Here is a 24,400-nt window from a genome sequence, read left to right on the forward strand (position 1 = left end):
AAAACTGAATCAATGACTGTAGTTTTAAGTATGGATTCCCAATATTACAATTATATTTCATAGTTTTAAAATCCATTGGCATTTCGATAGCCTAGATCAATGGAATCAAAAAATATTATGAATGTGGAAATTGAGATTGAAATATTGAATTGCTGCTTTATATTAGGTGGATCGATTGTCAGAAGATATTGAGTATAGATTCTGAATAATTTAAAACTGTAGATTGAAAAGCATCCATTAATTAGGTTAATTACCAACTTGAAATAATCTTTAAAACTCATATATCGTTCGGAAGTGTAGATCCACAGTTTTATATTGATATCGGTGAATTGCTGGCTTTTAAACTTAACTAAAAATTTCGGTATTTCTGGGACATGCACACCACATTCTCCGCAAATATTGTAAAGTGTTGTTCCCTGTTCCCTGTCCAGTTAGTTCAAACAAACAAACAGAAATATTTTTATTTCGTAGGTAAATTGCATTACACTTGATATATGTCATTTTTTTTCTTACAGCTCGTTCGGAAGGCAGATTTCCTTAGAGAAGAACGAGCAAGAAACTCTAAGGTTGCTCTTTTCAAAACTGATATTACAGATTCTTATTTTCAAATTAATTTTACAAATACTATCAATTACAATATATGCAAAGTGATGCAACAAAATACACAAACGTCATATGGGAATTGGATTGGGAATTGGGTGGGAAATTGTAACAGTAAGTGTAAGTGGTAACATATATCGGTGAACTCAAGCCAAATAAAGTTATTATCTCAATAAATTATGCAACAGTTCCAGGTGCGCTATTAAAGTGTACTTGTTATCTAGTTGTAGAAAGTCCTCTGATACGATAAACGACTTCTTCAAAGCGAGACGTTTTGTTCGTCACACAAAGTTGGGGCTGTGTTAAGTTGGGCAACATTAATGCTTGCTGTTCAGTGTTCACAATGTATGTTAGTTGGAAACTAGGTAACGGATGACAAATTTAACAAGTTTGTGTATCTAAAATTACAAGTTCCGCACTAGATACGGGGAGCTTCCCCTCCTCTTTTCTTACCTTACGTTCCATGGTAGCTTATGTAACGAGGTTATGAAGTTCAGGTAATGTTGGCAGTACCTTGATATCTTTAAGTTATCTATTCATAGAATAGCGTGTCATTAAGACTCAATTATAAAATTAACTATTGCGACAAACCTATAAACATTATTTATTTATTCTGACGTTTCTCGTGCTTGCTCTGTCACAACTTACTCTGCATGGTCACGATCGACTGTATGCAGGAGTTTATTTTTCATAAGTACGGCCTTACAAATAAATGTTGACTAAATCGCTGACAACAATATCAAAACAATAATACCATAATTATTCTGAAGTTTTCCGATTGTCAAGCAGCCTTGCAAATAAACGCGGGAAACTTTATACGTCCAAATAAACCAAAATATTTGTGGTAAACATTTAATATACTTGTTCTTGGTTTATTATCATTTCTCAGGTATAACTTTATTCCAAGTTTATTTGTAAAGGCCGGTAATATTATTTCGAAATTGCATGTTTTTTTGATAATTTTCAATATAATATTTTCTTGCATGTTAAATATTGATATGATTACTGTTTTATATATTTTTTAAGACAACTCTCACTATCACTTGCATTTTAGAAAGGTGTTCGTGCCTTTTTGAACGTACCCACACCGTATCGTCGTGAAAACACTGCGCATGAAAGCTAATAAGACAGAATGGTTGTTAGTGGTAGAATGAATGACCCTTGAAAACCACACTGTGGCCACACATCCAAATGGCGAGGATGCTATTTTATATATTTTGTGGTAGTTATTACGACGCCGAAATTTGGCTGCAGGAAACATATAAAACAGCTCTTCAGAATACTCCCCGTGACAAATACAATAGAAAAGCACTTTGAAAAATTCCATAGGATGTCTTAATTGTAATCTTATAATATTCTATTATTAATTATAATAATTTTAATGATATGTAATATTAAATCCAGTTGTTCAGCAGTTGTGTGTGACATTGTATACGGGGTCCTAACAGAAATAAAATAGAAAATAATTAAATGTTTGAAAAACATATGAACTAGATATAATAAGATATATGCACTAGGTATAATACAGGCTTATTAGACTATCGATGTTACAATTTTTTTTTTTCAGAAAATCAAAATGCTCTTGTATTTAAGATCTTTATGAACAGTGGCATTCAATTTACAGCCGTTGAACTTAGTGCCGATTTGTCCCTACAATTACAAAAAAGTGAAACAATTCTATTTTTTCCAACTTAATAATTACGGAAAATAATGTGAATCATGTTTATAATTATTATCCCCATGCATTAAATGTTATGATTGTTCTCAAACTAAAATAAATCATTAAATATTCAACATTGTATTCATAGCATATAAAAATAGTAATTGAGTTTCGCTATGAAAGAAATCGTATTCGTCGGCAGGCAAGGCGGTGCCAAGCACAGATTTCGACGGCAATGTATCGTGAAATTAGTTTAGTGGCACTATATAATTACGGGCCCTTACTTTTTATAGCCCTACCGATCGGTCGTTCGTCGCTGCTGTGGGGTGGCCCCGCTCGCCCCGTTGTTATGACGAACATGTCACCCCGGCCTGTCACTTGATGTATTGTGCTACTTTAAACATCTTATACCTACTTACCCTTCAATAACATGTTCTGACAGACTGGGCTGTGACGAATGAGTATATTATTTTTGTTATATTTTTACGAGCTTTTGCGATCAATTCAATATATTTGACGTATTTTTTACAATGCGTGTGAGAGTGAATAACCTCTCTGACAGAAAGACAGCAAAATAGAAAAGTTATGATAATCTGTTGCTACTGTAACCGATTTTGATTGATAAATTGTAAACAGACAGTCATATAGTTAAAGTCAAATTTATTGGTAAACAGTAACGACTTTAACACAGACTGCGGAATGTGTTACACCATCGTATTACATAGCATAGTTAATGTTAAAAGTTATAATCAAGTTAATATCAAATATTTATATTGATGTAAAGTCTTATTAGCACAGTAACTTCGCTAGCTCCGGCCGAATAACAATATTGCTTGTCGGTAGAGAGTCGCCGTTGAGGTCCATCTAGCTGGTATCTTATGAAAAGAAGCCTTCCTATCGTATAGACAAAAAACGTCGTATAAAACCTAAGTCGAAATATGGAAGATGCCACAAATAAAACCGTAATAAGTTTTAACTGCTATACATTGCCGCATTTACTCTAGTTGTTTGAAATATTCTTCGACAAAAGCAGCAACGTAAAGCCTTTATTCGGACAGTGACAGATGACACACAAATAAGGAGAAAAGTGTGTTTTCATTGTCTTAAAGCACACTTTTGCCGTTCCGCTATCAGACTACCAATGATATGGCCTTATACGTGTGTCGATAATCTTAATTTATGGAAATCAAACAATGCATGTGTCGAAAATATAAAGAGTATCCAATAATTAGCGTCTCACTTTGTTCTATTTTTAAATATAATATATTGAAGGATTGGCGAATAGGCTTAGTTCTGCAGCATATGCGATTAAGAAAAACAGACGGTTAACTGACATAGATACGGCGAGATTAGTATACTTTAGTTATTTTCATAGTATTATGTCCTATGGTATATTGTTATGGGGCAGTGCGGCCGATATTAATACTATCTTTGTGCTGCAGAAGAGAGCTATTCGCGCGATTTATAACCTAGGTCCTAAAGAATCATTGAGAGCAAAATTCAAAGAAATTAACATATTGACTGTTGCTTCTCAATACATTTTTGATAATGTTTTGTATGTTCATAAGCACATTGAGGAATTTTCTAGAAACTGTGACATTCATAATGTTAACACGAGGAACAAACATAAACTTGTTATGCCTACTACTCGGTTGGGTCGAGTTAGTAAGTCTTTTGTTGGGCGATGTATATGCTTCTACAATATGATCCCAGAAAATGTACAAAACATGTGTTACGAAATTTAAAAGAATTGTTAAAAAACGGTTGTGTGGGAAAGGTTATTATAGCATAAACGATTTTCTTAATGACACCACGGACTGGGATTAAAGCGAACACCCTCAGGCTCTTTAATTATTAATGTTTATTGTCCGATATTACATTGTAATCCATATTTAATATAGAAAAAAAAAAGCCCGCTGAGTTTCTTGCGCCCATTCTTCTCAGGTCTGAGGCAGTCTCTTTTAAATGGGTGGTAGATTTTGACGTTCAATAAGTTATTATAAATCCCATTTTGAATAAAAATATTTGAATTTGAATTTGAATTTGAATTTAAAGAATGCGATATCAACAAGATGGACAAGCAATGTGGAAGAGGTGTCCCTCTTGGGACCTTGGGAGGATGTAACCAGGTATATAAATGAAACACAGCCGTGCATAATACATTTTATAGATTTATTATATATAAAATCTTACAATAATTTTGAAATTTTGAACGTAATACAGTAAAGTAACATGATAATTTACAGAATTATATGATTAGTACAGATAGTATTTAGTTATAATTATTGCGTTGAGAGCCCCTATATAGGGACATCCATAGTTTTAAAATCCTAAATACTTAATTACCAAATCTTAGGTTATACATAATTTAAAAAGCTCAGATATTTAACACTATAATAACATCTATTTCGATAAATGTATGTACAGTATGATATGAGAGATTTGAAAATATCTGCTAAAGGAAAGTAATATATACTTAAAGCACCTAATATTATATCTAGTCATAAAGATTCTATATAAAAATGACGTATTCATGAAGAGTTTGAAGAATGAGGAGACTGCATAAAAATACTTTACACGTTAAAATGGCCGGTTTCAATATTTGAGTTCATTTAGAGAATATGAGATGATGCAAGGGAGTGTGTTTTTGAGAATATATTTTATGGCTTGTAAAAAATCCCTAGAAAAAATATTTATACAATTTATAAAACATTTTTGCATTTAAATTTGTATTTCAAGCTCTTAATATACTTGATATGGAATTGAAGTAAAGGTACCAATGATGATGAAAATACTTATTAACAACTATTCGTCTAATTAAGATCAAATTTTGTACAAAAATATGAAGAATTACTTCCTAAGACATCATCTAATTTAATCTATAAATAAATGAATATTATATTTATAAAGTAAGTTTCAAGCAATTGCATTCACATGAAACAATTCAACAGATTCTTAACTGATTCTTCTCTATTACTTCATCGTTGAAACAATTGCTAAAACAAGCAGAAGGAATTAATTAATTAATTTATGATTGTTCTAACGTCCAAGCCGTATAGCTAAATGAAACTCATGGAAAAGATTAGGTTACAACATTATACTTTTCAAGAGTTCCATTATATTTCCATTTTTTATTCACTTTTCCTCCGATACTAAAAATACACAGAAACCATACTAATACAATTCTCTCTTTTATGACTAAACTAGTCATGAGTTTTTTTTGATCTTATAACTGACATTATGAAGTGTATGAAAGTGTGAGTTTTTTATGACAATAAGGGACGAGACAGGATGTTCAGCTGACGGTAATTGATGCGCCCTGCCCATTACAATGCAGTGCCGCTCAGGATTCTTGAAATAACCAAAAATTCTGAGCGGCACTACAACTGCGATCGTCACCTTGAGACATAAGATGTTAAGTCTTATTTGCTCAGTAATTTCACTAGGTACGGCGCCCTTCAGACCGAAACATAGTAATGCTTACACATTACTGCTTCACGGCAGAAGTAGGCACCGTTGTGGTACCCATAATCAAGCCGGCATCCTGTGCAAAGGAGCCTCCCACTGGAGTGTGTGAATAATTTATAAAATACATTAAATAATATCCTTGTACAATGCGATATTTCACAAAGAAAAATACAAAATAGAACTCCTATTACATTATTCTCAGTTAATATTTAGTGAATACCTATTACTACTTTCTATTTGATGTGTAATCTTCAAAACAATCCCCGATGGTTAAGTTTAGTGTAGACTATACAATAAATGAGTTATAAGTTTAAATTAAGCTTATTATAATTAATATTAGTTGAGTTTTGCTCATTTTGTAGAGTCTAAACCAAACTTTTTTTATTGCATCTTAATAAACACTTATTTCTAAACTTATATATCACAGGCTTAAATACATTATGTATAGGGACGTGCAATCTATACTTACACTTACTTTATATGAAATTAGGTAACTATTTACACAAATAGGGGAAAAATAATGAGGCGAACCCTCCCACAACCCTCAGAGATTTCAAATTACTGGGTACAGCTATACGTATTCACTCATTAGTAAAAAGGCAACGAGTCTTGATCATTTTAACAAACTTAATTACGAATAGGATCAAAATTCACGCGTCCGTTACAGGTGAGCTTTTGTTTACGCGCTGTTCCTTTGTTTTAGGAAGAAAACAAAGTTTATTCCTTTTATTATTACGAATACGAAATTTCACTAATAAATGCAAAATAAATTATACAGTAAACAGTTGATCTAACTGTTTATTTAGGCAGAACATTCGGCGCTTAGATGTAATATTACAAAATATTTAAAATACTAACAATTTTACTACTCTCTTAACAAAGCATACTTACAAATATTTCGTTCTAAACTACACGCCAATACCAAAGCAACGCACAACGCTTAACTTCGTTCTATATCAAAAATGTCCGTTCTTACCTATATTAATAAATCACCATCTCATGTTTCGTGATATATCGTGGCACTGGCATGAATCTCTATATATTTTAATACATAAATAATATCGTTCAATAAAGAATTAGGTATTTTTCACTTCTATCGAAACACATAACATAATAAGTACAAATAATATATAATCCATTAGAAAGTCATTTCTTCCAATTTTAATACATCATAGCTTTGTATACAATGCAATTAAAAGTAAGAATTGGACTGCCTTAGCTTTACTAAGTGAAGCTAACACAAGTGAAGTTGAATATATTATGACGCTGTGACGTCATAATATATTCAACTTCACTTGTGTTAGCTACAGTTTGCAAAAAAGTTATAAAATATTTTTTATCAGATGACATTATTTTAAAAATTAATTGTAATTCAATTCTATTTTTTTTTCATTGAATTAACTTATTATTTAAAGCCACGATTAGGAATCCTAATTGGGCGATAATTGGCAAATCTTTTCTAAATCTAAACTAAAATAGTCGTAACGATGTAGTATAAGACTCATGATGCTAATAACTATTTAGTGTATATCTACATAAAAAGACTGTCTTAATTGTGAGATTATATAAACGCGGAATATATAATCACACAATGTAGTAATATGAAAAAAATAATAATAAAAAAAAAATTTAAAACTAGTGAAACAGGTGAAAGAAACGACTACACACATTTTGGACACAAATAACAAAACCACATCTGTTTTGCCGACCGTACTAAAAGTACTCAAGTGAAGTCTGTGTAAAATGGACGCAATTCTTATTTTAATTACATTGTATTTTTACCATTCTTGGCATCTTACTGTAATATATAGGTTTATGAAAGCAGATTGAGTTGTTTTAGACCGGAAGTTACGTAGGGAATGGGTATGGAGCCCACGTAAGCGACGGACTGGTACATGAGATAGGCGATGTTTAGGAGCTATCACACGATCTCGTTCGGATGCGTATTCTGATTTGAGTCATTTTGACGAGCGCATTGCTGTAAATAAAAACGAATTTGTAATTAATAAGCAGGTGCTAATTCTTACTAATAAAACCTAATATTACGTTGAATAAATTTACTATACATGTATTGACGTAAAAAGTATACCATAGGAGAGAAGTACAAAGCTGTTACTTGTCAAATGTTATTTTACATTTAAACATATCCTCTTAAAGTCCAAAACAAATCAATATCTCAGTTCAAAACAAGCAAGTCTGAAATTCAGTAAGTTTAAAATAAGTATGAATGAAAAGAGAAATAAGTCGATAAATGAATGCAGTTTATGTGTTACTTCTTCAATATTTCTTCATAATTCTTGAATATTTTAGTGTCAAACAGTAACAACTCGAGTTGTTTTCTTTTAGAATCCTTTTCTGAATATTTACTCTTTGTTACTGAGGTATCGAAATGAATTGCAGTAAATTGTGTTACCTAGTTATTTATATCACATATTTACCTCTTGTTTCCTCTCCCATGTTTTCATCGCAGTTTTATATTTTTCAAATTCATGGCACCAGTTCGAGTATATCTTTTGATATTCGTTACTCTTCTCTGGCGGCGTACACCTGGTAAATAAAAAATAAATTTTAATAAACGAATCTTTTATATGTTATACCTGTGAATAAACCAAGAATATGCAAAATGTTGACTATATAGCTGACAGCACAGTCAATACAATGATAATCATGTTTCTTCTTAAGTTTTCCGATGTCAGACAGCCTTGGAAATAAACGCGGGAAAAATTATAGGAAATCATAAAATAAAACAATCTTAAGCAATATGTCTATTTGTAAACATGTTGCATATATAATTTATGGTTATTCTTAGGTATAACTATACTATACTAAGTTAATTTGTGAGGCCGTTGATGTTCTTCGCAAGTGATAATTATTAGTATTAATATCGGACTTAACACTAAAAGTTTTGCTAGAGATTGGGGGTAACAAATTCCAAAACTTATGACGATCTAATTGTAACCACAGCACTTTTTTGTGCTCTTTTTAATCAAATATACAATATTGTATTGTCATTGCTTTTGCTGCAAAATAATCATAATCTAGTCCCAGGCTGTCGGATCACTTTGATATTCAGCTGTGGAGTAGTAGGATTTACGATAGAGCCATTTTTTAATAAAACATTTAAATTTATTTATAGATAATGCCTGAACAGTGGCTGGGACTTTATTATAAAAGTGTATACATTTACCCTTAAAGCTTCTATGTATCTTATGAAGCTTATTTTATTTTATTTAATTTGGAAAACTTACAGTGTTACAATAACTTAATTACTAAATAATAGTGTGAACATTTCACACCATTTAATAGTTTTCGCATATTGTTTCTAATAATAGTAATAGTTTTTTTACTTTATTTTATATATAAGGCAATAAGGCAATAGGGCAAGAGGCCATGAGGCAATTAAGAATAAGAATAAGAAAATTTATTCCATGCCATACACATAAAATTACAATCTAAATACTTAATAATATATTCCATTCACTAACATAACTAAATATGCTGTGTTTCAAAAGAAAAGGCCGATGCTCAGCTGGTGCTGTAAACCAGTACTGACTGCAGCGCTGATTCCCAGCATCTGCCTGGGTAACTTGGATGATGTGTTAGGTCATTACCTGTGGGTATCCACGGTGATGTTGTAAGAGCACAGCAGAGAGCCGCCAAGCCAGCAGTCATAGCGACCGGCGTCCGACTCTCCCACCGAGATGATGAGCAGGCCGTGCTCGGAAGTCTCAATGTATTTCTCCGGTTTACTGGAATATTTCAAATGTAGTTGTGACACAAGTTTTGCAGATTAATTTTGTAACCAAAATTTATGAGCCCTGAAAGTTGAACAAGATATACCAAAATTTATGCGTACTCGAACGGTTGGCTCAGTTGGTAAGAGCGCTCGGACGGAACCCGAGAGGTCACGGGTTCGAGTCCCGCATCGTTCACAAATTTTGGTTATAAATTTAATTGGTATAGTTAATAGCAGAAGTGAAGGATATCATTTTAAAATAACAAATTGGTTAATTTTGCAGAATCATATTTTACTTCTTTATCAATGAAGGAATACACTATTAACCCAAAGGTGACTTAAGAATATATGTCTTGTCTGTTTTGTTTTCAGAAATCCAGAATTAATATTTATTTCCTATAAATGATAAGAACTTGTAACAAAATCATAAGATCCTCGTATTCAAATTTATTCAATTGTTTATAGTTTCCTTTTACTGTGATAAATGCATCTCTATGTCAAAAGTAATATATATCATTAAAATCTTAATGAATAAATGATTTTGATATAAAAGCTAACCAATAAGCTTGTATTACAATTTATATTTAATGATTAACACAGTAATTTCTATGTATTAAGTGTCACTTTCTAAAAATTAATACTAAGATTCGGAAAACATATTGTGGTATCAATTAATTTTCAAATCTAATATAATATATCACTTATGTTTCCCTGGTTTTAATAATAAAAATGTTCTATGCAACTAGACATGACATTCCTTCTTTTTCTCATGAAGACCAGAGATACCGAATTATGCTATTCTTGACAAAACGTTCTATAAGGAACATCTTTCCAAAAGTTCCATTCAAAAATAATCTTATGGCACTTGCTTTCATTTGAGTTTCAAAAGGCTCACTGTATTCTAATCTTCCATATGCATTTAGCTCATACAATTTTAAAAAGTTAATTCCAAACCGGGTCAGTGTGAGAGCGATAATGTAATCCATTCTGGCGTGTTTGTTTACTAGACAATATCACGAGAACAGTGAAACGAGCAAATTTAAAGAACGGGAGGCTGCTCTGGCATTACCGCACATTTTAATTATGCTCGCGGCACTAGCGCTGGATTTGGACGTGATTAAATGAATATTTCTGCCACGAATGCTTAAAAGATTTACACAGAGGTTTCATTTTGGAACATTAACTGTCAGTTTTTGTAACATTCTTTGATTATTTTTATTTAACTAACTTAGCATTGCGGACACTAGCGGCCTGTTACTACTGATTTGTATTACAATTTACAAGTCTTGAAAACGAAGCCTAAGGTGCTTTTTATAGCACAAAAATCTATGTGTGTATGTGTGTGTTCCCTAAGGACTCCATAATGGCTACACTTTTAATAAAATTTTCGGCAATCTTCAGATAAGTCCAGCGAGTCACTTTGATAGCGATCGAATCAACCATACACGTAGAATATAATAGCGTATATACCATTTTTTTTGTCAATGTCTTTGCAAATATCAAGCGAGGCTGTTTAAAACTAGAAATCAAAATCTGTTATAGTAACAATAGATTCGCTTTTTATTTCTATTTTCCTGTATCTCCGTTGGAGATGTTCTTCTGTTTCGCATGCTTTATTTGTCTTTGCGCTAGTATATAGTAATTCTATGGGACAAACAGAATTTATTTCGTTTATTTGGCAAAATCGCAATATATAGAATGTAAACGTTAAGTGTAATCGGCGATTATTTCGTAGCTATTACAGAATTTAATAAACTTTATCGGCCGTTTTCAATAACCTATCTATCCTTAGTTTAACTTACGGATACATTGCTGTCACCGTTTAGTGACAATATCTTATCTATCCATAGTTATGTCCAATATAGTTATAGTCCAATGCTATCTGTTAATAGGTTACTGAAATGTAGGTAAGCGTAAAAAGATAGATTTGTCTACCTTCAGTAAGTTAAACTAAGGATAGTCTATAGGTTATTGAAAACGGCTGTAAATTGATATCTAAAGTACGTTACGTTAATCAGTAAATCTACATTAATAACTTCTTAACAATCGTCCATCACTAGAAGTATCGAAAATTTTCATATTAATCACTCCCATACATTTAGTATGAGACTAGTAAAAAGGTCATTGTATCGCTTTGAATACAAAATTTTGCACTTACCATGTTATATAGATATATAAATAAATATAATTTAATTAAAAATCTTTTTATTTCAGTACTAAACTAAAATAAACTTGTAAAATAAGGTACCTACAACTTTTCAACTAATCTCATACTGATTAATGTAAGAGATTTAATGTATGGTTTTTATTATCTTAATTTTGGATACTTATCGTTTTATTTTAAAAAGTTAATGATGACGTCATTTTACAGATTAGGTGACGTACCTTTGATATCAATTTAAAGTTTTTTGATATCTGTAATAATTACTGAATAACCTGGTTACACTGAACTAATACATTCTGTATACATATATATAGTATGAGCTGCAGTTATGAGTGGCAGAGTTATTTTTTAGAAGAAGGGTACAGCGAGCGTACAGGTCACCTACGACGGTCAGGTACGTGAATTTAATCTTTTAAAAAAGTTATTTCATAACATATATGAAACTCAGGTAAATCGAACAAATGGTGTTTTAGTGATTATAACAAGTGAATACTCACTTAAATGTGATTGGATGTCGTCCTTTGTCCCTCGAGTAGTGATACCAAGAGACGGCCCTCGGTTGCAGAACTTCCGGCATCTTCACAAAGCTACCGAGATGGAGACTCTGTCCCCATGTAGCTGACACACTCTTGCGGGATATTGACGAGTCGCAGATGTCAGCTGTCTCATTTGCTACATCTTGAATTAGCCTGTTCCAGGAAATATACTCTTTATTTTTATATATTGTAAGACCTATTTAGATTTCTATCGTGAGTTGGTACTCGACAAGTTCTATTCGATCTAAACGTTATCGTGCAGAAGTCAAGAACATGCAAAGTGATTACTAAAAAGCATTCAATCTTTTTTTGACTTGTAACATAAATTTTGAGTATTTTATTGGATATCCGTCTCGACGGCAAATATAGATAATATATATAGATATATACGATGTAATCTGACACGATACATAAAAATATTGTTATATGCATTATAGTGTGTATTAAGGGCGCGAGTGACGGACGCAGTAACATGTTTATTGGGGTGGTGTTTAGGTACGCTATGCCATTGGCAAACGGGAAAATGATATGGCTGAAACAACTTAAACCGGCAATTTGGTGTTTTCTCTACTTATCCATAAATAAAAGAATATAAATAATATGTTACTTATAGATTATTGGCACAAATTACGAAAATTACTACGGCAATATAACACACAAAATGAGCTCTATAACTGGCAGTTTGCACGTAGACAGCATACCGTACAAGTATCAAAAGTTTTTTCGTAGCAATTCTAACCCTATGGAAAATTTTAACAATTACACAAACAATGCATATGAACACAAAAACTGATTTCCAATAAGTTACCTTGACGAAAATTTCTATATTTACATGCTTGAATTGGTGTTGAAAAACCAAAAACGATATAAATACCAATAAAATTAAAAAAGTTATATCAATTAAATATACATTCTACCCAGAAATCTGAATATTATTTAGAATCAGACTAATCTGGGATTAGAGTCTTCTAATAAAGAAAGTTTTTCAAATATGTCCATCAACGACGAAAGAGCTTAACAAATATAAAAAAACGAATAACCTCCTCCTTTTTAAGTCTGCTATATAGGTGTTTGCATAATAATATGTATTCTATTGATTGTGCAAAGTAAATCTGTATTTAACAGCTTTCGGCACGAAATTTCTTTAGACTGTAATAAATTACCTTCGGATATCAAAAAACCATATCATTATTCTATATGATTGCTCATATTATAATCCACACAATATTTGAACACTCACCAAAGTCAATTTCCATCGAAACTAGGTTACGTATAGTTAGGGTAATTATATTGACCAAAGGCTCACAAGTGAAATGGGTGTTCCATATATTGAGTTTTAAACGCACCGTGATTGCTGGTTACTCATACAATGAAATAAAGGCTTTGTTTGAAATTCCATTTGTTTATACAGTTGTGATTATTTCAAACAACAAAAAGTCAGGCATTCGCTGTATTATTTGATAACAATTCATGATCAGAAATATAGATTGTATTATTGATTTTAATGGTATAAAAAAGGCGGTGATGGAATTTTTTGACGAAATTTCACAGATTATTGCTTGGAGCTATAATTTTTCAGAATAGTGAAAGGTGGAGAATTCGATAAAATTTTAGTCGGAAATTTCTGTAATTTTTGGGTGGACCTTTACCTTCAAGTATTACCATTGGAACGGTTTCTTAGTCGAGTCAAATTATCTTCTCACCTCCTGGTGGAGATGGAATGACGGTGTCAAGGCTCTCCCATAACTTTGGGAGAGTGTTAGTATATTTAAAACTACTGTTGCACTGGTGTCATTACGAATACAACTTTTTTCAATGTTTGGTGTTGGTTTTTCCATTTCTTTTTTCATCATTCATCTTTTTATTTTATTCTGGCTTTGTTTTTCTCTTTTGAAGTCTGTTGATTAGGCCTTGTATTTTCGGCGGTCTCTCTTATTCAGATTTCTTCCATATAGCGGCGCGATCCCCACCTTCTCTCCAGATCATTTTTGGTAGTAGGCTTTTGATTGTTTTCTTACATACTCCAGTATGGCACAGAGCACAAGTATGTCCTGAGCTTGCAGGTGATCCTGGTTGCTAGTCAAACTGGACCTGTGGTCTGGACAGTATACTTTGTTTCTCTTTATAGCTCGGATCGAAGTACGGTCTAGAGCTTGGCCCGAGATTTTCTCACCATCGTGATAGCTGAGACTCCTATCAATTACAACTCAATATCTTAACAGGAGTTTCTCTAATATCAAATCACTTAAATTAAAACACAAATAACACTTACACATACTGCTTGACGATTGATGAAGTAAAGAATACTGTAAAAGGGATACTCTCAGAAGTAAAAAGCTCACCGTGAATGCAAATAATCTTAAAAAATTTAAATAATAGACTAATATAACTATAGAATCAAGTGATCCTCAAATGCATTTACAATAATACACAACTTACCCAGGCATATATTCTCTACATACGGCAGCCTCTCTATCCCAGCCGCAGTATGGGTCCCGGGCGCAGCGCACGCACGCATCGTAGCGTCTAGCACACAACGCCAGCCGTAGCTGTAGCACGCGTTTGTCGGAAGCCGCATACAGCGAGCCGTGAACACGAGACAGAGCCATCGCCTACAAAGAATGTGAGTTTATTCTACGGTTCGCCTACGACGCTACGACTATAATGCTACTTACATAACAACGCGAAAGTCATAACAGTGTTACAACAATTATAACAATTATTACTTTTTATGAAATAGTTTATATCATTTAACGAGGACTCATATATTGGATGCAGCACCTTACAAACTAATTTGTTATGTATATTACAGCAATTATAATTTACAGTATTTGATTGAAAAGAGTGGCCGTTGAGTTTCTTATAGGTTATTCTCACGAGCTCATCTTTTTACGAACATATGGTAAACTCAGCTATTTAAAAGAAATATTTGTAGTGACGATTTGAAGGACCTTAGTTTAAGCCTAATTAAATAAAGTTTATTTGACTTTGACTTTATATCTCTTGTTACAGCAAGTCACCTACGCAGCTAGTCAGCTGAGTACTGGTACATCGTACAGGTAATCGTATTAAGTCATGATACACGAAATCAGTTGCTTGTTTTTTTTGTTGTGTTCTCATACCACAACACTATTTTTTATTTCATTTTTGTTTCTGTGACTGACTGATAAGATTCAATAAAAGTTTAAAATAATAATTTTTTACTTAATTACTAAAGTACAAGATTCAGAGCTTAAAACAAGAAGCAGTTAAAGGATTTACTCCTTCTTGTTTTATTCATCATTTGTGAATTAATGACAATTATCCAATAGAACTTATTTTATAACGTATCTCTTCGTTTTAAATAATTTTTTAAATATCCAGTCGCCGGATATCCGACGCTGGGCCCCCGGTAGAGTTTGTTTGTAAGTATATTTAAGCACCGTAAGCAGTTGCCGAGTGCTCCGAATGCAACATTGAGCGTTGATTGCTATCAACCGGTAAGACTACGACCGGACTCACAGTTATGGCCGTCACTTGTCTGAGCTGACAGTCGACCCTGGATTCTATCATTCGGGACGTTTGAAAGACTATTACTCTCCAAATTGTTCTAGTTAAAATTTATATTTTCCAACTTAGATCATTTATGCGTCTAGCTAGATAGACTGTGACAGCTTTGATAACGCCGAAAAAATTGAGCTTGACAGTTAAACACTATTTAGAAACGCACACTAAAGTTATAAACCTGGTCTATCTTCATCGGTTGTCTAGTAGCAAAATTATCAAAGTTTTCAAAATAAGTATATCGCGTTTAATTGCACATCCAAAACAAAATTTATTATAAAATTCGAAGTTCAAATAAAAATTTAGTTCAATTTGTTTCACGTCAAAACTTCAATATAGTGTTAAAATGTAATTTGCTTAGCACATACCTGAATAGGTTCGCCCGGAGTCACGTCGAAAATGTCAAGTAAAGCTGACTGGCTGTCGCCATTCCGGGTCCACTGAACGATTTTATGAATTTTCCCTTCATCTGCAACAATTGATACATATTGCTTTCAGCGTACTCTCGATATTCGAACAAGGACCATGTGTGATTGAGAGCGAGCCTAATACAAAACAATATTGTACCTTCCAGAGTTATTGTCATACATATATAGAAAGGTTTTAAAGGGTTATTTTGGCTTAGTACTGATATAAATGGATCTCTTTATTAAGCTAACAGAGTAATAAAACAATATTTTAATTGAATAATATTGATTTTATTTGAAGTAGAAAATTTTGTATTCGAAGTGACGTCATTGTTGTGCGATACAATGACCTTTCTACTAATATCATACTAAATGTTTGGAAGTGATTAATATCAAAATTTTGGATACTTCTGGTGATGGATAATTGTAAAGTTATTGATGTCATTTTAATAAGGTAACGTACTTTCGATACCAGTTTAGTTTCTTGATATCTGAATTAGCTACGAAACAGTTACCTGGTTACACTTAACTATTACACTCTATATATTATATATTCTACTAACTTTTACCCGTGACTTCCTCCGCGTGCAATTGTTACTTTGGGCAGCATTTCTTATATAAATTGCATATAAAATGCACAGTTAGTATATTAATAATAATATACTTCCTTTGCAAACTAATACACATAGAACTTCTGTGGTTTATACATTTTTATAAGCTACAAATTATAGAACTTTCATCCCCCCACAGGTGTAAATTTTAAAAACAGTAGAACAAATAATTATTTATTTTTTATCAGGTGCTTAAATACATAGTTTCTTGGGGTTATGTCCGATACTGACGAACTTCCCCCATCCCACCAAGCGTTTTATTCGCGATAAAAGTAAGCCTATGTATTTCTAAAGCTCTTATCTATCTCTGTACTGAATTTTATCAAAACTGGTATAGTAGTTTAGGCGTGAAAGCGAAACAAACAAACTTACATTCACATTTATAATATTAGTAGGGATATATTAGCATGCTAGCATTAACAATGCAGTTTAGATTAAAACGTCTACCATCTGTGATTAAATTTGCAAATAACAACAATCATCACAATATTATATTATATGTTTGGTCAAATAGAATATGTTGAATTAGCTACTATAATAATATTTTACTGTCCACAAAGCGAGTTTTCTTTGTAATTAGGTTTGCGTTAATTGTGAGGGCAGCGCACAGCCGTAAGAATAAATTAGAATGGTTCGTTACATCAAGGAATCAATTAGTAAAGGTCTATGTTGATTGCTTTGTCTATATCAACACTTACTACCATACAAACATTTGAGGTAAATAAAACTGTATGAACCGCAATCATAAGCTTTCATATATCATCATCATAACTTTTTATGAACTATAGGAAATGTATATGTGTGATAATAAATGTATGCTAGAATTACATTTGTATTACAGCCATTGAACATATTGTGTAACTCTATTTGATTTACAAGCTGAAAATCTCACGAGCTCTATTTTTTGGAACATAATATGGTAGATTCAGTAATTTATTAATTTAACTTTGCTTGTCTTTGGCTTTAAAATTTTATTGTCATGAAATTCGATATACAAAAGGAGCCCGTTTTTTACGACAGTTCTTTTAATAATAACAGGTTTGCAGCATTATTATATATTCGAATAGTGGTATATTATTTCGTTCAAAAATTAATTTTAAATACCACTTTCATTTAAAATATTTGAATTTGAACAAACCTTAGCACAAACAGAAGATTAAACAATAGCGATATATCTTTTCTAAAGCCCTATTAATATATTTATAGTTGTCTCTTTTTCGTTACATCTTTTCCTTTCATAAAATCGAATTCTTATCATCCCAAAAGAACATTCACTTCAAAAATACCGACTCTAAATATGCATAATATACTTCAAAGTGAGTCAACTACAAGGTTAACAGTAATAATTTTTTATAACATTTTGAAATTGGTGGGATTATTGCCTAAAACCAATAGATTTCGTATTACATTACGTAAGGTAATGCGATGGGGGGCTAAATAAAAGACTTGGATGGATAATTAATTTTCGAAGTAAAAGTTCTTTTGGGGCGAATACGTGGTAACTGAGCGACAATGCAACGAAAGTCGGTTACGGCAAGATAGCGTAACGAAAGTCGGTTACGGCAAGATAGCGTAACGGAAGTCGGTTACGGCAAGACGGCGTCAAGTTTCTGTACCATCCGGTTTTTGGTCTCTTCGTCCAGTATTAGGACTGGAAAAGGGTTCGAGCCTACAGCCATATCTGTTAATATTCAATACATTGTCATATTGATATGTGGTAGTTAATAATCTAACCTTCAATTTCTTATTTTCAATTATTTTATTTAATGAGTGAAAATTACAAAACGTGCAAGTGGTATTAATGAATTGTAAATAGAATATAAAATGAAAATAATAATCAGTTCAATTAAATGGCGGAACCCCAGGAACATTTTACTCTTTCATCAATAAATAATAATAAAAGAGAAAATCAAAAACCCGATAATGACTTGACCTGTAAGAGTGTAAGTGTTTGTTTTCTGAAGAATAATATTAATATGACTCTATATTATTTTTTTGTAAAATAAATAAAATGTCACTTGTAAAAATAATATAATTATAAATATTTTTTTTAATCTAGGTAGACAATGAAATGCCAACTTTCCTCAATATATGAGGTAAGCGTTTCCGAGAAAAAAGATAGAAAAAAAATCTAACAATGCTCCCAGCTCTTCAGCAATACGTGAGTGCTTAGTTGGTAACACGGCTTTAATTAATGTATTTATGTATGTATCTGTTAATTATTCCTAAAGAGAATAATTCTTAAGTTTTACTTCAATCGGTCGTAAACATGACACGCATATAGTTTTACCATTTTTGATTTCCTGCAACTGATATAATATGTTTATAACTTAGATCATTTATATGTCTAGATAGAATGTGACAACTGTGAAAACATCGAAAAAAATTAAGGTTGACAATAAACCTCTATTTTGAGTAATGCACACACACTAACACACAGTAACATAGGTTATATATATATATATAGGCAGACTTAAACATACAGCGTTTTTATCGATAATACTACAAATAAACGGGTATTTAATCATATCCACTTTTTAGAAATAATTTTTTCATCATTATAAAAATGAATTAAATAATCTAGAAATACAAGAGAGTGACGCGATATTGAAACAACTTTTCCGATTACGTTGTTAGCCGTCCGGTTAAAAGAAGTAATAAAGTTTGATAACGATCCGTCACGTCAGGATAATAATTCACCAAATCAAAACTGTGTGCATTAATAAACAGGTTGTCTAATAAAATGATAAATGGCACGGGCGGCCCGGCTCCACAATTAATGTGAGTCGTCCGCGGTGGTGACAAGCCGTGAACTTTGATTATACTCACTTTACCATCTTTTAAAAGAGACAGATTATGACGTTATTAATTAAACTAAATGACACTGCCGTTTTTCGGTATAAACCGATATAGATAAATATATTAATTCGTGGATCCCTTTTTAAGAATGTCGCCAGTCGTGGGCTCGGGTGAGCTACGAGCAGCATATACAAACGTACATAGGTCTATAGAGACGACATGATAGTACGAAGCAGATGATACATGCTGCTAGTGGTTTAATATTCAAAATAAGGAGGAACTAATGCCCAGCGTGGCTGACTGTATACGACTTGTCAATCAAAATCAATCACAGTAACAGTCGATTCTTTTCTATCTTACTGTAGACGAAGTGCAGATATTAAAAACGATTAACACCGTACAAAACAAATTATAAATTATATCAAATAGTTCAATCATCTTTCTTCTGATTCTTCAGATAAATGATACGAGTTTATGGCACGTGTATTAACAGCTTTTTGGAACACTTTTACCAGTGGGAGGCTCTTTTGCACAGGATGCCGGCTGGATTATGGGCACCACAACGGGGGTTTTTCTCCTGTGAAGCAGTAATGTGTAAACATTGTTGACTTTTGTCTGTAGGGCGCCGTAGCTATTGAAATTACTAAGCAAATGAGACTCGACATCTTATATCTCAAGGTGAAGAGCACAGTTGTAGTGACACTCAGAATTTTTGAGTAATGGGCAGGGTGTATCAATTACCATCATGTGAACGTCCTGCTCTTCTCCCCTAATTGCCATAAAAAAAAACCGTTTCCATTATAAATGCGGTAGAAGATTCCAATATAGAAGATACCATATTATATACATAAAATTTCATAAAAAGTAATAAAGCCATTTTGGAGAAGCAAATTTATGGCAACTACCGTTGTGACACGAGATTTTTATGTATATGGATTATAATATAATTAAATAAGAATAATGACAAAAATCTGTAGATACGATTGAAAGGTCCCCATTGTTTTATTGTCTCGAACGCAATCTTTACAAATAACATTATTTTGCGATGTAGAAATAGAAACATCGAGAAAACTCAGCGAAATATCAGCAAATACAATTGTGTTGAACACAATCAAATCTCGCACGTGACCGTTATATATTTAGTTAAACCTCTATTGTACATAAGGTCACAGCCTCCTAAACCAAGTTTCCCAACAAACGAATCGATTCACTACCGAATTAATATTCTGGGCACGGATCTTAATAGCTAATTGGATTTAAGCGTGTACTGATATAATGTAACTCTAGATGTGTTGAGTGTGCGTGTGTTACAATCCTCATTGTTTCCGTTTCCAATTAGTCTGTCATAATGAAAATAAAAGATTATTGTGTTTCTTTGATTCAATTACTAATTTGAATAGTAATCATATAACTTAGATAATTTATACATCTAGATAGACCCTTGCTGCTTGACAATCAATGAAAACAGGCCAGGTTTATTACTTTATGTCAATTTGGGTTGGTGTCGAGCATTTTTCAAAATAGAGGTTAACAGTCAACCTCAATCGTTTTCGACGTTGTCACAGCTATCACTGTCTATCTAGACGTATAATTAATGATCTAAGCACTATAATATATTATCAAAGCATCTTGACAAAAATCATGAATTCAGGCACTAAAAGTTGATGAGTTCAATATGCGATAATTTATATTTATGCAGTCTATTTTTTATTCTTCGTTTCTATAGTTTTTTTTAATACTCGGATACTTACCCCTCACCAGTAGGAAAGTAAAAAAATGCACCTTTTGGATATCAACTGTATAAATATACATTATCGTATATAACATATATCAACCTTTAGAGCTAAGGTGAGTCGGTTCGGGAATACAGCATTTAGCAGGTACAAAGGTGCATATGGAATTTCTCATTTTGTCATAATGTCCGGTGGACAAAATCAGCTGCTGGAATAAAGCTGAAAAACTTTGAGCTCCCATTTGTTTGAATACAATTCGTATATTGGATGCAGGACCTTGCAATTTAATTTCTTATAGGTATATGGTATTAATTATTATAGATGCATGGTATGCTTTTTGTAAAATCTTTTTGATTAGAAAAAGTTGTCAGTGAATATCTAGTAAATTTTTCTAAAAATAAGTATAATATGTAAACAAAAATACAGATTATGTAAGTATTATTCAAGTTGGTGAAAGATTACAATTAAATATACAAAACAAAATCTAAAGTTTTAAGTTGCAGAATATAACACACTAGATGATTCAAGTACAAGCGAAGACATTTCCTGTTAAAATGACAATGTGACTTACAAAAGAGCTATTTCCTCCCTTTCCCTTGAATCTCCTTAACTATTACGTATATTAGCAGCTAGTTTGCAATGAAATCTTCAAGCTGATTTCTTTCACAATAAAAATCGGAAACAGAACTAAATAAAGGATTTAAGTGTAATTGTAACGCAGTTTTACATTAGATTTTGCGTAAAAACAAAACAAAATTGCGTAGTTGTAATTACACGCGTAGTGTTTTATTTAAATATGCAATACAGCAAGTATGTTATCAAAGAATATACTAGGAAACAGGATATTTCCACAGACCTCCCAACATACATTAATTAAAATGTTTTGACTGCTGTCTATAGAAAATGTTCTTTTCTTATTATACAGATTTCGATTTAACTTTTTGCCATTATCAATCATCATTTCAGCCGGAAGACGTCCGGGCTGGACAAAGGTCTCCCCCAAAGATCTCCACGACGATCGGTCCAGCGCTGTCCTCATCCAACGTATCCTGGCGATCTTGAACAGATCATTTGTCTATCTTAGGGGCTACCGACATCCATCCATTCCTGGACTTTACTGGCCTGCCCACTGCTACTCAGTTTCGTAATCATCTATATCCGTGACTTGGGTTTTCCTACGGTTCTACTCATTTCTGATTCAATTCCGCAGGAAAACTCCATTGCCGGAACCTAAAATAAGAGCAGCCGATGTTTCTCTTTGCAATATGCAGTCTTTGCTAGTGAAAGTACATCAATGTTTATTCGAATGTTTGGTAATTAACCGGAATAGGCTGAGCGACAGACAAATTATGAGTGGTTAAAAAACAGTGATAAACTGCATCATGCGAAGTTTATAATACAAAATACAACTAGTTTTAGTTCAATGTAAGTAAAGTTATGTATAAATGATTCTCGTGATTTTTATTTATGATTGATCGCGAGTAAACCAACGTATCCCCCAGCGTGACAGCTCAGTCTCAATCAATACTAACGAAAGATAGTGTTCTGCACGCCTAAAGCACTTTTTACTTTAAAATTGTTTAAATAATTCAAGGCGTGTCGTAAAAAGCTGTATTTTGTTAGAGCAAAAAGCAAATGCAATTGTTTTTACTATGTATAATTAACGTAAATATAAAAATTACACGTGTAATGGAAATTTAGGAAACGAATTTTGTGGGAAGAGCTGATATTAAAAATAGTTTTGTACATAGAGCTAATACGTCATAAACACACTAATCGTAAGTGTATACGAATTAATATTAATTGAAACAATTTATCCCGCTACCGCATTCATTAGTTTTAGCGACAACCGCGAAAGATCTGATCGACAGGAACATGCGTGTATAATTGTACGGTGAATACGGCATGAAGTACGCACGAACTAAATTCTAGAACATTCCTTTCACTACCTTTGACAGAACATGATTACAATTACTCACTGTGCCTCGAAGTGTTTTCAAATTAATGTTTGTTTTGTACGTTATATACAATAAGTAAATAAAAAAAAAAACGAAAACAAAATCAAAAATATGGAGAATTCGTTGTATATTGACAATCTGCTGCGGGCTGATAATCTCTTTATGTATTTGAAATGAATGGACGTATTCGCTGTAGAATTATTTCACCATATTGAAAAAATATTTTCTATATCTTTTATTGACAGCGTTTTTTTTAATATATTGTTTACTTTTTTAGTTATAGAAATAGATACAATAGTACGTCTGACTCTCAAATGTTTGTGTGATTGGCGTCTTGAAGCGGGTGAAAATCATGATTCAAATCAAAATCAAAAGAAAAGATTGCATGACAATCATAATAATATTAACATACTTATATGTGAAGCTAATAATATAATGCCTTCAAAAACTAATGGCCACTAAAACTTTTTTTGTATAGTCAAACAATAAATCCTACTTTATATTATGTAGCCTCTGTCTAAATTTTATCTCTGTGAAATTTTGTAATAAATAAACGTTTTATAACTAAATATATTAATACTAGCTGACCAGACAAACGTTGTATTGCCGATTTTAAAATCGCGATACAAAAGTAACTGTTGATCGTAGATGGGTGAAAATTTGAAGTTGTATGTATTTTTTAATGCTGACTTATAATCAAACAAATTTAAAAAACATGTCAAAAAAATTAAAAAAAGAAATCGTGTGGACCACCCTTAACATTTAGGAGGATGAAAAATAGATGTTGTCCGATTCTCAGACTTAATGATATGCACTCAAAATTTCATGAGAATCGGTCAAGCCGTTTCGGAGGAGTTCAATGTTTAACACCATGACACGAGAATTTTTATATATTAGAAATTAATAATATGATTTCAAAAACCTTAATTGTAACATCTTTATCTTATGAAAACAATTCTTATATCTCTGTGTAAAACTATATACTTGCTTATATTTCATATTCCGGAAGGATATACGTAATTATTATGAAAACAGGCTTGCCTTTTAATTACTATGTTATTTCGTGTAATATAAGCGTTGTGTGATTAACATCAAAGGCACAATAAAGGATAATGAGAAATATATTTAGGGCAATAGTGTACCATAAAAGTTGCGTTACGGAGACGGCAATCAAATAATAATATT

The 24,400-nt window shown here is 32.3% G+C and overlaps 1 protein-coding gene across 3 annotated transcripts in view; it reads right to left on the bottom strand.

The window, feature by feature from the left end:
- Positions 1 to 6,998: 6,998 nt before the first annotated feature.
- LOC126974077 (semaphorin-2A) overlaps positions 6,999 to 24,400 on the bottom strand; it is a 537,897-nt gene continuing 520,495 nt past the window's right edge. For all 3 annotated transcript variants that reach the window (XM_050821480.1, XM_050821479.1, XM_050821478.1), the window contains 6 exons: positions 16,076 to 16,176; positions 14,604 to 14,776; positions 12,126 to 12,317; positions 9,340 to 9,477; positions 8,167 to 8,275; positions 6,999 to 7,706 (listed from right to left, as the gene is read on the bottom strand). In XM_050821480.1, coding sequence (XP_050677437.1) covers positions 7,650 to 7,706; positions 8,167 to 8,275; positions 9,340 to 9,477; positions 12,126 to 12,317; positions 14,604 to 14,776; positions 16,076 to 16,176 — 770 coding nt within the window. In that variant the 3' untranslated portion in view covers positions 6,999 to 7,649. The remainder of the gene's footprint in view (positions 7,707 to 8,166; positions 8,276 to 9,339; positions 9,478 to 12,125; positions 12,318 to 14,603; positions 14,777 to 16,075; positions 16,177 to 24,400) is intronic.

Source organism: Leptidea sinapis, chromosome 31 (genome assembly GCF_905404315.1).
Source record: "Leptidea sinapis chromosome 31, ilLepSina1.1, whole genome shotgun sequence".
Taxonomy (NCBI): Eukaryota; Metazoa; Arthropoda; class Insecta; order Lepidoptera; family Pieridae; genus Leptidea; species Leptidea sinapis.